At 42.6% G+C, this 13547-nt stretch overlaps 2 protein-coding genes across 3 annotated transcripts in view; one reads left to right on the top strand and one right to left on the bottom strand.

Moving 5' to 3' along the window:
* Positions 1-863: 863 nt before the first annotated feature.
* Positions 864-3383, bottom strand: LOC105999911 (60S ribosomal protein L36a). The gene is made up of 5 exons (XM_013035069.1): positions 3304-3383; positions 2807-2912; positions 2336-2403; positions 1260-1382; positions 864-936 (listed from the first exon to the last, which is right to left on the bottom strand). The coding sequence occupies exons 1-5, from the start codon at positions 3304-3306 to the stop codon at positions 916-918; spliced, it is 321 nt and encodes a 106-aa protein (XP_012890523.1). The 5' UTR covers positions 3307-3383; the 3' UTR covers positions 864-915.
* Positions 3384-12028: 8645 nt separating this feature from the next.
* The window catches only part of Btk (Bruton agammaglobulinemia tyrosine kinase), a 35284-nt gene continuing 33765 nt past the window's right edge, over positions 12029-13547 (top strand). The window contains exon 1 of one of the 2 annotated variants that reach the window (XM_013035095.1): positions 12029-12222. The gene's annotated coding sequence lies outside the window, so the exon portion shown is untranslated. The remainder of the gene's footprint in view (positions 12223-13547) is intronic. The other variant, XM_013035094.1, reaches the window with a different exon arrangement.

Below are 13547 nucleotides of genomic sequence, written 5' to 3' on the forward strand. Positions count from 1 at the left end.
CAAAAGGCCAGAAATAAAGCTGTGAGTCACATGGCAGTGCACTAGTTTGTGCACAAAAGCTCAAGGACAGTGCCTCCTCCGAGCTTAAGCCCTAAGAATGGAAATACCCACAAAAGTATGTGGAAACGATTTTACCTTCAATTACCAATTTTCATAAAAGCAATATCCAGTTGACAGAAACAGAATTGCTAACTACAGACTTAACTAGGTTTTGTTGCTGAATAAAGATCTAAAGATAAGTAAACAGAAGGATAGGGTAAGAGGAAAAGGATGTGTAATTTTAAACTACATTGAGACATTTTTAAAAAGGACACAAAATTCGTAGTTAAAATTTCTTAGGACGCTTAACACAGTAAATTATGTTCTTTGCAATGCTAGTAAGATGTGTAGGATAAATGCTTAAGGGAGTGTACTAAAGATGTGATACCTAATAGAGTATATTATACATAGAGAACAGGGCCTGTGTTAATAAGATGCCTTAAGTATCAAAAGTATGAAATTATTTACCTTTTAGTAAACTTTTATTAGTCTCTTTGGATGTTACTGCTCTGCTATTATCCTGGAACCTAAGTCTCTGTAACCATATAACCAGCATCATTTGCTTTTTATTTTTATTTTGTGGTTCTGGGAATTTAACTCGTGGCCACTTGAGCCCTACCTCTATCTCTGGATTCCCAAGTCACTCTAATTTCAGGTGAGCCGTCTGGCTAACATTTTTGCTTAACACCAAAGGGAATCCCATCAAAACACCAGATGTAAACTTAGCCATTCACATCCAATCAAATGGAAGTACTAAGAAACATGAAAAACATCCAAGGAGAATTTTGATGATTATTCCCTCCCAAAAGACCAAAGCAACCAAATGAAGTGAATTTGACCTCACAATTTTATTGTCTTCATAACGAAAGTTGGAGCTTAAAACTGGATCACTTGCCCCTGTAACAGAATAGGAAAAGAGTTGTTTTACAAAGTACCACCATTCTATCAAGAACATTAGTTTTAAGGGGATCAGCATACTAGTCTGCTTATTGTCCTCTTTCCTTTTGAAAGCTCACACCAAAAATCTGAATCATTTTAGGTATCACCATTTATGTGCAATTTTATGTCTTCATCTTAAGGACTATGCACATAGTCCCATAAATTTAGAAACTACAAAATTGGGTCCCAAGCACTTAGGAAAACTCATGTTTTAGAATGTCCAAGTACAAATCATCACTGCTCCAAATTAAAGCATAAAGCTGTTGTTGTAAAGAACATACCTTTCTCTTTTTATCTCCACCCAATTCAAAATGTTTGCATCTCTTAATAGCTAGCATTCTCTTAGATCTACAGTTGGGCTCAACACATTCAAGTCTCAGCACAATCTTCTTTGTAGTTTTAGCCTGCAAAAAATTTTTTTTCACAAATTACCTACAGTTGTACCTTGAATTTATTGTTTAATGAGACTACTCAAAGACACATTCTCCACTAATCCTCAACTTTTAAAGCCCACCTCTTTATAGAGTTCTGGTGCTAGTTTGTAGTTATCAGACCCTATCTACAAAAACTTAAACCTGAACTATATAGTGAGACCTTCTATCAAACAAAACCAAAACCTAGCCAGAGGCATTATATAGAATTTAGGATACCAGTGGAAGGACTAAATGGCTACTCTAAGGGAAGAATTTTTTTTTTTTGAGGGTCGTGAGGCTTGAACTCTGGGCACTGCCCCTGAGCTCTAAGTTCAAGGCTAGTACTCTACCACTTGATCCACAGCACCACTTCCGGTTTTCTGAATGGTTTATTGGAGAAAAGAGTCTCATGGACTTTCCTGCCGAGGCTGGCTCTGGACTGTGGTCCTCAGATCTCAGCCTCCTGAGTAGCTAGGATTACAGGCGTGAGCCACCAGTGCCCAGCAAGAATTTTTTAAATGTTTTTTTCCTTTGTTGTTGTTGTTGGAGTTCTGGGATAGAACCTCAGGCATCTTCCAGGAGATAGCCAGCAAGAGCTTAACCAGTGAGTTACACATACTTCAGCCGCTCAAAACAAATTTTTACTGCAACCAAGGTTGGAGGATTCAGACATGATGACAACACTGACCAGATTTATTTCCACTTGAGGGCACCATCACTTTTTGCCTCTTTGGAAGCTTAACAGAAAATTAAAATATTGAGGCAGTTCCGTACTGTTGAGCAAAGTAAGAGTTTAAGTAACACTTCTAAGTCCACTTACTAGGTATATCACTACAGGCAACTGGACTAACTTTGCTGAGATCAATTCTATCATGTAGTACAACAGATGACAAATACAAGATCGTTACAATTAATTAGCATGGCAATTAGTAAAAACCACTAACTTTTTTCCGGAAAATTGGCTTAGTCTGACCGCCATAGCCACTCTGCTTCCTGTCATAACGACGCTTTCCTGGGGGAGAGGGGGCAGAAGTTATTTGTTATGTTGTGGCAAAGATCACAAACAATGAAGTAAACACAGAAATGAAGCCTGAGACACTCTGTCTAGGGGAGGGAGAGCAATCAGAAGGGGGTGACTGGAATACATTGTAAACACGTGGGGACTTAACAATGGCATCCTTTCCCCTACCTATCACAACAGACACTTGGATAAATCTTGGGCTCTCTTGCATTAATATAGGGGCAGCAGGGGGCAGGTAGAGAACATACATCAAAATCAACTCCCTGAGCTCGGAGTAATACCAGCAGCTGGGAAACTGAGAACAGCCTAGACTAGTTGAGATCCTGTCATCTCCCAGGCTCCCCTCCCAATCACCCTCTGGCAAGCAAAACAAATCACATAAGAGTCATCTTACCCTGGGCATACAGAGAATCCTTGCCCTTCTTGTACTGTGTTACTTTGTGAGGTTGGTGCTTGCCACACTTCTTACAAAAAGTACGGCGGGTTTTAGGAACGTTAACCTAGTAAACATTCAAAACGTGCGGTTATTGGAATACAGTGCCCTTCCGGACGTAGCTCAAGTTGACGAATACTACAAAGACTGGGTTGTTAGCGAACAACGATTCCAGAGTAGCCGAGATTCCCCACACTCGCTTCAAACACTGCGCCCACCGTTTAAACCCAGGAAACAAGAAACCTTATAAGCCCCACCCACGACTCACAGACCCCACTTCAGTTCCGCGCCCCGGAGACCTGTTTTTTCAGGGTCCCTTCCACCACTTTCGGATTTCTTTGGTACATAGGGGCCATGCAGTGGGCCAGCTTATTGGGACAATACCGACCCGACAGTACCATGGTAGATGGAATGAGGATTAAGATGGATTGTTACCAGAGCCCCAACCAAGAGCCTACCATGGTGGCAGGAAGCCCGCAGCAGCGCCAAAAGAAAGAGGCAGGGCTGGAAACGGAAGTATATAGGAGCTTCCGGGCCGGACTTCCTCCGGAGTCGGAAGGAGCAACCATAGAGTCTAAGGTTCCTTGCATAGCGCCATCTGACGGTTCAGAGGATCCAACCGAGAGCAGGGCGGGGCCGGGGGGGGGGCGGTGGTGTTCCACCACCAAGTCTTTACATCTCACTCTACTTCCTCCCTCCCCCAGCCTTACAGCTTTTCCTTATTTCATAACTTTGGCGGCTGCTGCTACACGGTAGTGATAAGTGAAGGAAGCAATGCTCTTCCCAGGATCTCTGGCCACCCTATACCTGAGAGCTTATATTTGTGTCATGGGAATAGGCTCCCTATGTATGTTTCTTTCCTGAGCCACTTCAAGGTTCCTGGGAACATCTTTCTACGTTTCTCCAAGAGCTGCTGGTTTAGTGAAGTCTTGGTGGGAGCAACTTTCTCCAGTTCATCTATCACTTACTTGGCTAATTGGTACGCTTAACAAACAGGCGTTTATTGAATGCCTATTTTGTGTCAAGCACTCTGCTAGAAGGAGGGGTCCAGTAAGCTAGTGTGATCAGGATGTTCAATTATGGACAGAGTCCATTGAACAATAGGAACAATGATCTGCATTAAAGCAACACTAAGCCATGCATGCACGTGTTGGGGTGGGTTGGATGGGTACTGGAGCTTGAACTAAGGGCCTGGCCTTGTTGTTGGTCATGGGTTTGAATACTGGGCTTGAACGCTGTCCCTCAGCTCTTCAGCTCAAGGCTAGTGCTCTAGAACTTGAGCCACTGCTCGACTTCTGGTTTTCTGAGTGTTTTTTTTTTGGTCGGCTGTGGGGCTTAAACTCTGGGCCTGGGTGCTGTCCCTCAGCTCTTCAGCTCAAGGCGAGCTCTCTACCACTTGAGCTACAGCGCCACTTCCGGTTTTCTGGTGGTTTTATTGGAGATAGGAGTCTCACAGTCTCTCCTGCCTGGGCTGGCTTTGAACCGCGATCCTCAGATCTCAGCCTCCTGAGTAGCTAGGATTACAGGCGTGAGCCACCAGCACCTCTGAGTGGTTTATTGGATATGAGTCTCAAGGACTTTCCTGCCCTGGCTGGCTTTGAACTGCTATCCTCAGATCTCAGCTTCCTCAGTAGCTAGAACCATAGGCGTGAGGCACTGGCACCCGGTTCCCTTAGCTTTTTTCACTCAAGGCTAGTGCTCTACCACTTGAGCCACAAATCCACTTCTGGCTTTTTGGTGCTTAATTGGAGATGAGTCTCATGAGCTTTCCTGCCAGGGCTGACTTCAAACCTTGATCCTCCAATCTTAGCCTCAGTCTTCTCAGTAATTAGGATACAGGCATGAGCCACCAGTGTCCAGCTCAAAGCAACAAATTGTTTAGTTGAAGAAATAAGTTGGCTGCTCCTAGTTCTGAAATGTGATGATAGAAAATTGTCCACTTGGGCTGGGACTATGGTTTAGTGGTAGAGTGCTTGCCTAGCATGCACAAAGCCCTGGGTTTGATTCCTCAGTACCACATATAAGAAAAAGCCACCAGTGGTCCTGTGGCTCAAATGGGAAGAGTACTAGCCTTGAACACAGAGAAGCTCAGGGACAGCGGCCAAGCTCCAGGACTGGCCAAAAAGAAGAAAAAAAGAAAATTGTCCACTTATGCTATATGGACCAAGAGTGAGATTCCCTGCATACCTGACAGCAGACATGTATTAGATCTCAAGACAGTCTAACAGGGCTGGGAAGGTGGCTCAGTGGTAGAGCGCTTGCCTTCATGCATGAGGCCCTGGGTTTGATTCCTCAGCACCACATAAGCAAAAAGAAAAAACCAAAAGTGGCACTGCCAAAAGAAAAAAGCCAGAAGTGGCACTGCCAAAAGAAAAAAGCCAGAAGTGGCACTGCCAAAAGAAAAAAGCCAGAAGTGGCACTGTGGCTCAAGTGGTAGAGTGCTAGCCTTGAACTGAAGAGTTGAGGGACAGAGCCCAGGCCCAGAGTTCAGGCCCCACGACTGGACCCCCCCCCCCAAAAAAAAAGACCGTCTAACAGAGACCAGGTGGTGGAATATGCCTGTAAACCTAGCTACTCTGGAAGCTGAGATGAGGAGGATCATGGTCTGAGACTGTCCCGGGCAGTCTAAACAACAACAACAAAAGCTGGGCATTGGTGGCTCATGCCTGTAATCCTAGCTACTCGGGAGGCTGAGATCTGAGGATCATGGTTCAAAGCCAGCCCCGGCAGAAAAGTCATGAGACTCTTATCTCCAATAAACCACTAGAAAACTCAAGCGGTAGAGCGCTTGCCTTGAGCTGAAGAGCACAGGACAGCGCCCAAGCCCAGAGTTCAAGCCCACAAACAACAAAAGCAAAAAGGCCTGGGTCATGGCTCTTAGATTTGTCTGCCTTGGATGGCTTCAAATAGATCTCAGTCTCCTGAGTAGCTTGGATTACAGGTGTGACCCACTGATACCTGAGAAAAGTTTTGTATTTTAAAATATCAGCTCAAATCTCAGTACCTGCTATGCCCCAAGAAGTTTCAAGAAGTGAAACAGTGAGATATTAAAGAGCCTCTTGTGCTAGGGAACAATTACAGCTTCTATGGGACATAGCTCTGATGATAGAACACCTAACTAGCAAGTAGGAATAAGTAAAGTAACAATCTAGCTGAGAAAGTTTGAAGAATGTTGAACTTAAAAATGAATTGTTCCATACAATCCACACAGTAATTCTAGGAAACAGGGGGTACTATTGTTCCCATTACACCTGCAAAGATAATGAGTCTGTGGGATGTTAAAAAAAACCTTGTTCTATTGTCACCAGTATTTAGTGGATTCAAGATGCAGACCCAAGTAATCTGACTCCAGAGCCTGGGTTCCTTTACTATTATATACAACACTGCTGTTGTGTTCTGCTAATTATAATAGTTAACAATTATGGAGCACTTATGTTAGGTATTTTTGTAACCACCTTACATGTAACCTCTTTTAATCCTGACAACACCCAGGAGGTATATAGCATTTCATTCCTGCTTACTAAGGGAGGAAACTGAGGCATCAGGAACTCTGAATTTGAGTAACCACTTAGAGGGTTATTTTCTGAAGCTGGAATGTGGTCTTGTCATCTAATCACTGTATTACACTGAAGAAGCAGGTGCATCTGCAGGACAGAGAATGGACTGAGAGGCAAGAGGAGAAGCAGGTGGATTAAAGGATAAGGAACTTGAAGTCCTGAAGCATAAGTCCAGAGCCAACTCTCTGGTCACCCTCTTTGTTGTTGGATGGTCTTTTCAATAAGATAATTACATCCATACATGCTGCTTGTAAAAGCACTTTTACTTTTCATAAAATTTCCCCCAATACTGCCTGAAGTCTCCTTGTATTTTTCTCTCTGCAGACATTTAAAGCAATCTGACTGACTTTTAGAATGTTTCTAAAGGCCTATTATTATTGTTATCATTAGAGGTACAGGGATTTGAGTAAGAACCTCACATTGCTTAGCTTGATTGTTCTACCATTTGAGTCATGGCTTCAGCCCTATGTTCTTGCTGATTATTGTGAAGTCTAGCAGACTTTTCTGCCTGGGCTGGCCTGAAACTGAGATCCTCTATAATCTCATCCTTCCAAGTAGCTAGATTATAGACATGTCATTAGCTTCTCAGTGTTTTATTTATTTATTTATCTATTATCTATTTAGCTGGCCCTAGGGCTTGAACTCGGGGCCTGGGCACTGTCCATGAGCATGAACCTCTTTGTGCTCAAGGCTTGCACTTACCACTTTGAGTCACAGCACTGGCTTTTTCTGAATAATTTATTGGGTATAAGATTCTCACAGAGGCTGGGAAGGTGGCTCAGTGGTAGAGCGCTTGCCTTGCATGCTTGAGGCCCTGGGTTCGATTCCTCAGCACCACATAAGCAAAAAGAAAAAAGCTGCAAGTGGCGCTGTGGCTCAAATGGTAGAGCACTAGCCTTGAGCTGAAGAGCTGAGGAACAGCGCCCAGGCCCAGAGTTCGGGCCCATGACTGGACTCTCCCCTCCCCCTCCAAAAAAAAGAAAGAAAAAAAAGAGTCTCACAGATATTTCTTCCCGGAGCTGGCTTTGAACCACAATCCTCAAATCTCAACCTCATGATTAGTCAGGATTACAGGCATAAGCCACTGGTGCCTGGCAGACTGTTTTTTTTTTAATGTTAGTAACATGAAGACAATAAATATAGTCCCTCTTCATCTAATCAGCTTTATTCCTAGAGTTCCCCATATGATATGATATGGAAATTTTGTTTAAAATACAAAATATTTAATAGAGAACATTGAATATCTTCAACATATATAATGTGCTCATAATATTCTGTGATTACCATTGTCAAATTTATAAGCACATCAATCAGCACTCAGTTATTGTTTTGTATGTATCTGTAATGAGGACATGTATCTGTTCTAACAAATTTCATCTAAACAGTACAGTATTATTAACTATAGCCACTGTGCTGTACCTTAGATTTCCAAAACTTATTTATCTTTATAACTCAAAATCTGTATATCAATGCTGGTCTGTATTTTGGATGGGCCTTTACTCATTAGTTTATCCTAAAATGAGGCACTCAGAACTTAACAATAGGTCTCTAGGTGTGGCCTGGCCTTACAAAGTATATGGCATATTCACAATCTTCTGTCAAAACGTTTTACTTCTACAAGAAATCCTAACAATCACTTTGGATTTTCCGTCAGCTATGTTATGATATGACATTTCTTTTGATTTGTACAAGCAAACTCTCAGAACCATTCCTAAAAAATGTTATTGCTACCCTACTTTTATCTAGAGCCATTTGAAATTCAAAGTTAGGGCCTAATCATGGTACATCATCCTTATTCTGCCGAATTTGCCTTTTCACATCAGATGATCAGGATCTTTGGGGCATTATTGCCTGCTTTTGTCATCCAGTGTAGCAACACCTTGCACTACTCACAGATTAACTAGGTTACTTTTTCAATCTTCCTCAGGGATCATTAATAGAAATGCTGAACAGGTAGCACCAAAACAGGAACTAACATTACATTAGGAATCTTTTGAGATAATATGATGTCGTTTTTTTGCACCATTAGGTAAGGTCCTATAGATATGGGTGAGTGTGCTAGAGTTGTTGTCATGGGCAAAGGGTGAAGAAGAGCCTTGGTTCACTTGGTTTCTTCCCTTGTCCTCCTCATTGTCTAGTTTTCCAATTGTGTCCCTATCAACTCCCAGTCTCCATCTCAAGATGGACTTTCAGAAGGTGGTAGGACATGTGGCAACAAGGAAAATCTGGCTGAAGAAGGGGAAGGAAGGTGGATGCCAGTGGCCAATGATGATGCAATTATGGGAGCTGCTATTTCAGGTAACTTGTGAAAGAAGATAACTTGTCACTAAAGTGGGTTGAGATGTGTACACTATGTGGTGCCCATTTGCCTTGTGCCAATGTGAAAGTTAATCACTCCATTATCATGTAAATGTTCTTAAATGAACATGCTATTGCCTTAAAAATTCTGATAGCCACGCTCACGCCTGTAATCCTAGCTACTTAGGAGGCTGAGATCCAAGGATTGCAGTTCAAAGCTAGCCTGGGCAGGAAAATCCATGACACTCATATATATGCTTTTTAGTGTAAAAAATACTGTACAGAGGGTGGTTACAGTTACATGAGTAAGGTAATGAATACATTTCCTATCGAGCATTGTTACCTCCTCCTTTGTTTTTTTCTTACCATCCCTTCCCTCCCCACCCCCCCTCAACTCCTCCCTCCTTCCCCACCCCCAAAGTTGTAAAGTTAGTTTTCAACATAGTGTCTTGTACATCTCATTGTTACAATGGGTCAACCAGTATCCTTATTTAAGCATTTTGTTATTTCCCTTCCCCTCCCCAAATTATAAAAATGTATGTACAAGATGCAGGGCACCAGAATCAAATACAGTGAAAACAGGAGTTATACCGTGGGGGAAGAACATACAAAAGAAACAAAAAAATTACATAGTACATTATAAATATGTGAAAAACAATAGCAAGAAAGAAAAAAACCATTTGTGTCCCTATCTTGGGGTTCATTTCGCTTAACATCATATTTTGGGGGGGTCGGTTGTGGGGCTTGAACTCTGGGCCTGGGCGCTGTCCCTCAGCTCTTCAGCTCAAGGCGAGTGCTCTACCACTTGAGCTACAGTGCCATTTCCAGTTTTCTGGTGGTTTATTGGAGATAGGAGTCTTACGGTCTCTCCTGCCCGGGCTGGCTTTGAACTGCGATCCTCAGATCTCAGCCTCCTGAGTAGCTAGGATTACAGGCGTGAGCCACCAGCGCCCGGTCGCTTAACATCATATTATATGGTCATATGTACATAGCTTTTGAACTTTCCTGCTTGTCCTAGACATATACTAGTTATTGCTTATAAGGGAAACTATGGGACCTATTTTTTGGGGGCCTAGCTTACTTCACTTAATATAATTTTTTTCCAAGTCTTTCCATTTCCTAACAAATGGGGCGATGTCATTAACTACCAGAAAGCCAGAAGTGATGCTGTGGCTCAAAGTGGTAGAGCAATAGCCCTGAGCAAAAGAGCCCAGGTCCTGAGCCTAGGCCCTGTATTCAAGCCCTGTGACCAACCAAAAAAAAATAATCTGACAGACTCCTGGGACCCTGGGAGTTGTGTTTGTTTCTATATTAGGATATAGCACCTTCAGGCAAAAGTCAAGTGGAAAAGGAAATCAGTCAAAAGGGGCTCTTCCACTGTCTCCATTTGCAACTGATACTAGTTGTATTTTCTTGGAAAATCCTTAGGAGATCATTGCTGCTCGAACATAGGCTAGGAAGCTGTGGAGAACACTTTGAGACTTCAAGTAACATACCTCGTCTGGTTTATTGCTTTACATGATTAACAGAAAAGTATAAATTCATCTCTGAGATCAAATAATTTTGCTACTGAGGTTTGAACTTGGCCTTTCACTTCCTAGGCACTTGAGCCATGCTTCCAAGCCTTTTTATTTTTACTTCAAGTAAAACAGTTTTAAAAATTATCATAAATTAGGCTGGGCTTCGATGGCTCACGCCTGTAATCCTAGCTACTCAGAAGGCTGAGATCTGAGGAGTTCGGTTCAAAGCCAGCCCAGGCAGGAAACTCCATGAGACTCTTATCTCCAATTAATCACCAGAAAACCAGAAATGGTACCATGGCTCAAGTGGTAGAGCACTTGAGCTGAAGAGCTCAGAGACAGTGCCCAGGCCCAGAGTTCAAGCCCCACAACCAATAAAGAATTATGATGAATTAATCATCGAAAGAGACTTCACTGTGGTATTTACACACACACATATACTGTACTTTTATTAAATTTACTATCTATATTGTTTTTTTTTTTTTTTGGTCGGTGTTGGGACTGAAAACTCTGGGCCTGGGCGCTGTCCCTCAGCTCTTCAGCTCAAGGCTAGTATCCTACCACTTGAGCCACAGCGCCCTTCCAGCTTTTTCTGCTTGTGGTGCTGAGGAATCGAACCCAGGGCCTCATGCATGCAAGGCAAGCACTCTACCACTGAGCCACCTTCCCAGCTCCATATCTATATTGTTTTTTAACTATACTTTTTAAGTTTTTAGTGGATTTTGTCATGCTTTTTTCAAATATATATATATTCATATGTCTACGTGTATGCATATACACACATGTGTATACATGTGTGTATTGTGTACTTCTATCAGATTCATCCCTGTTACCATCTCCCATTCTCCATTCCAGCTGGTCCCCTCCTCGTTTATTTTTTTGCTTTAGTTATTTTAAATATACAGTCTTGCATTTTTGCCCATGGTCAGTCTCAGGCCTCAATCTTCTCTAATCCTCTTATCTATACCTCCTCAATGCTGGAAGGTCTCCAGGCTTGTGGTTTGAAATAGGGATCTCAGATAACTTTTCGCCCAGACTAGCCTTTACATGAGAATCTTCTAATATCAAACAGCTGGCATTATAGGTTTGAGCTACCACAGCTTTTATTTTAAAACAAGGTCTCACTATGAGTGCAAAACTGGCCTTGAACTCTCTTGATCTTTCTGCCTCAGCCTCTTGAATGAAATTACAGGTGTATGTCACCATGTCTGGCTCCTGAGATTAATTCTTAAATGGAGAAAATCAGCATTCACAGAAAACAGGGAAAAGCATACGACTGTGTGGGCTTGCATTTTGGCATTTTTATCTGTAGAAAATTACTTTCTTAGAAAATGACTCAGCAAGGGAAGTCTTGCCTCCACCTCCATCAGGCTGTATACTTCAGTGTCCCTGTATCAGTACTGTCTGTCCTTCAAGTTTAAATGTGCAGTCCTGAGACTTCTCCAATTCAGTGGATAGGAGACTCTAAATAAACTTTCCTTTGGCAATCCTTTAGTTCAAACTCCAGCAGATTGGGCATCTTTCCTCTTTCCCTTACATTTTTTCTATCTATGCTGACCATGCTGACTGCCACTTAGGTATGTTCTCTCTTTATCTCAGAGGAGGTAGCCTGACAACCTGTCTGCTCAACCTAGCTTTGTTCAGAGTCTCATTGGCTCCAGTAATGCAAAGAAAGGTTCTTTCAGAACTAGACCCAAGATAGTTGTGTGAGAGGTCCCAAGCAAATGAAGGGCGGAGACAGTTGGGGTGGGGGGTAGATAGGGACAGCAGCAAGGAACCAGATACCATATTGCTAAGAAGAAAAAAGACATTGGTTTAAGTCAGGAAACAAAAAAGGGGAACTGAGTGGCTATGAAAGGGTGGGGTTTGCTCAGACTGTCCTTCCTCTCTGGATTGTAAGACTATGTCTCCACGGCCAGTGTCTTCGGAGATCAAGTCTGAATTTCCAAGTTCTGTCAATTCAATGCATCTGGGAAGCTACCTGAATTAATTCAGGACTGAGGTGGGTATGGGGAAGACAGGTGCTGGGCAGCAGCAGCAAGTACTTTTGGAGGGGGACTCCCCCACCCCCAAAGGGCATGGAGAAAGCATGTTTGTTGCTGCCTATCTTCTGGTAGAGGAGGATGACTGGGAATGGGAATGTCATCAGTATAGGTGATCAGAGGGGCCGCAAGGGTCTGTTCTGAGAAGGGGGTTGAGGGGAACAAGAAGAGAAAAAATGCTTGAGGTGATCATCTGAACATATGGCAAATGTTAGAAAGGGACCTCTGCACAACTTTGTAGAAAAAAATACTGCAGGTGGCAAGAGGACATATCCTTTGGTCCAATATTGCCTCAAGACTCAAAATGTGTACTTGTATCAATGAAGAAGGAATTCTAGAAGGTCGTTTATTTGAGAAAACAGTAAAAGCTCACATGTCACAAAGGGTAATTTGAAGTAGGGAAACACCCAGGCTAGACCACAGTGTAAGCTAACTGCCCCGGAATCAGGCCAAATATTGCTGGGATCACAGCTGCTTATTGAATAGATTGTGTAGAGTCTGTGCCAACCTCGTGGTAACAGTGGGTAAGAGGGTAGGCCAAAAGAAAGCAGTCTCTGCCTCAGCCCAGACAGTGTGTCCAACTCCTGAGGTCGTGGTGAAGGTTTTTTGTCTTGCTGCTGCCTATCATGTATATGGCTAGCTTTTCACATCTTTATTATTTCTCCTCCCTTGTTTTCTCTTCTCCCTATTCCTTCTGTTCTTCCTCTTCCTTTTGCTACTAGCATCCTCTCTTCTTTATACCTTCCTTTTTTGAATTACCATATCCCCTGACAGAATCAGCATTTAACAAATAGTTTTTGACTTGGATTTAATTTTTCTTGCTACTTTCTCCTCTGGTTCTTTTCCCATTTCTCTTTCCCCTTCCAACTTACCCAGTACCTTTCCCATAGGGATTGCAAATAGTGAATGTATAAATGTAAAGCAGTTAAAACTGGGCTTGGGAATAGTAAGAGCTATTCCACAGCATTTATTATTTTCATTGAACCTAAGATCTGCCAGTGTCCCCATAGGCCTACCTAGAGCAACTGCTATGACATTTAAACTAAGATGAAAGGGTTTGCTTGCCCCTCAAGACATTCATTCTTGTATGAGTTGCCAGATCTCTACCTGACATCCTAATTTCCCTGCTGCTTTTCAAAGCTGAAAGCCTAGCCATGTCTTGCATTTCAGAGACAGGGTAACCTTAAAGCCAAGAGCCTAGGGAAAGGTCCACATGCTCAGGGATTGCACTCTTTGCTGTTAGTTGTGTATTAGTTCTGTTCATTCCCTAATTTTACACTCCAAG

Source organism: Dipodomys ordii, unplaced genomic scaffold, assembly GCF_000151885.1.
Source record: "Dipodomys ordii isolate 6190 unplaced genomic scaffold, Dord_2.0 Scaffold203, whole genome shotgun sequence".
Classification (NCBI taxonomy): Eukaryota; Metazoa; Chordata; class Mammalia; order Rodentia; family Heteromyidae; genus Dipodomys; species Dipodomys ordii.

What these genes read in the sequence shown, in the direction of transcription:
- LOC105999911 (XM_013035069.1), bottom strand. An exon ending in GGATTCTCTGTATGCCCAGG is followed by an intron (nt 2,404 to 2,806) that starts GTAAGATGACTC and finishes CCTCTCCCCCAG; the next exon opens with GAAAGCGTCGTTATGACAGG. An exon ending in GTGGAGATAAAAAGAGAAAG is followed by an intron (nt 937 to 1,259) that starts GTATGTTCTTTA and finishes ATTCTGTTACAG; the next exon opens with GGGCAAGTGATCCAGTTTTA.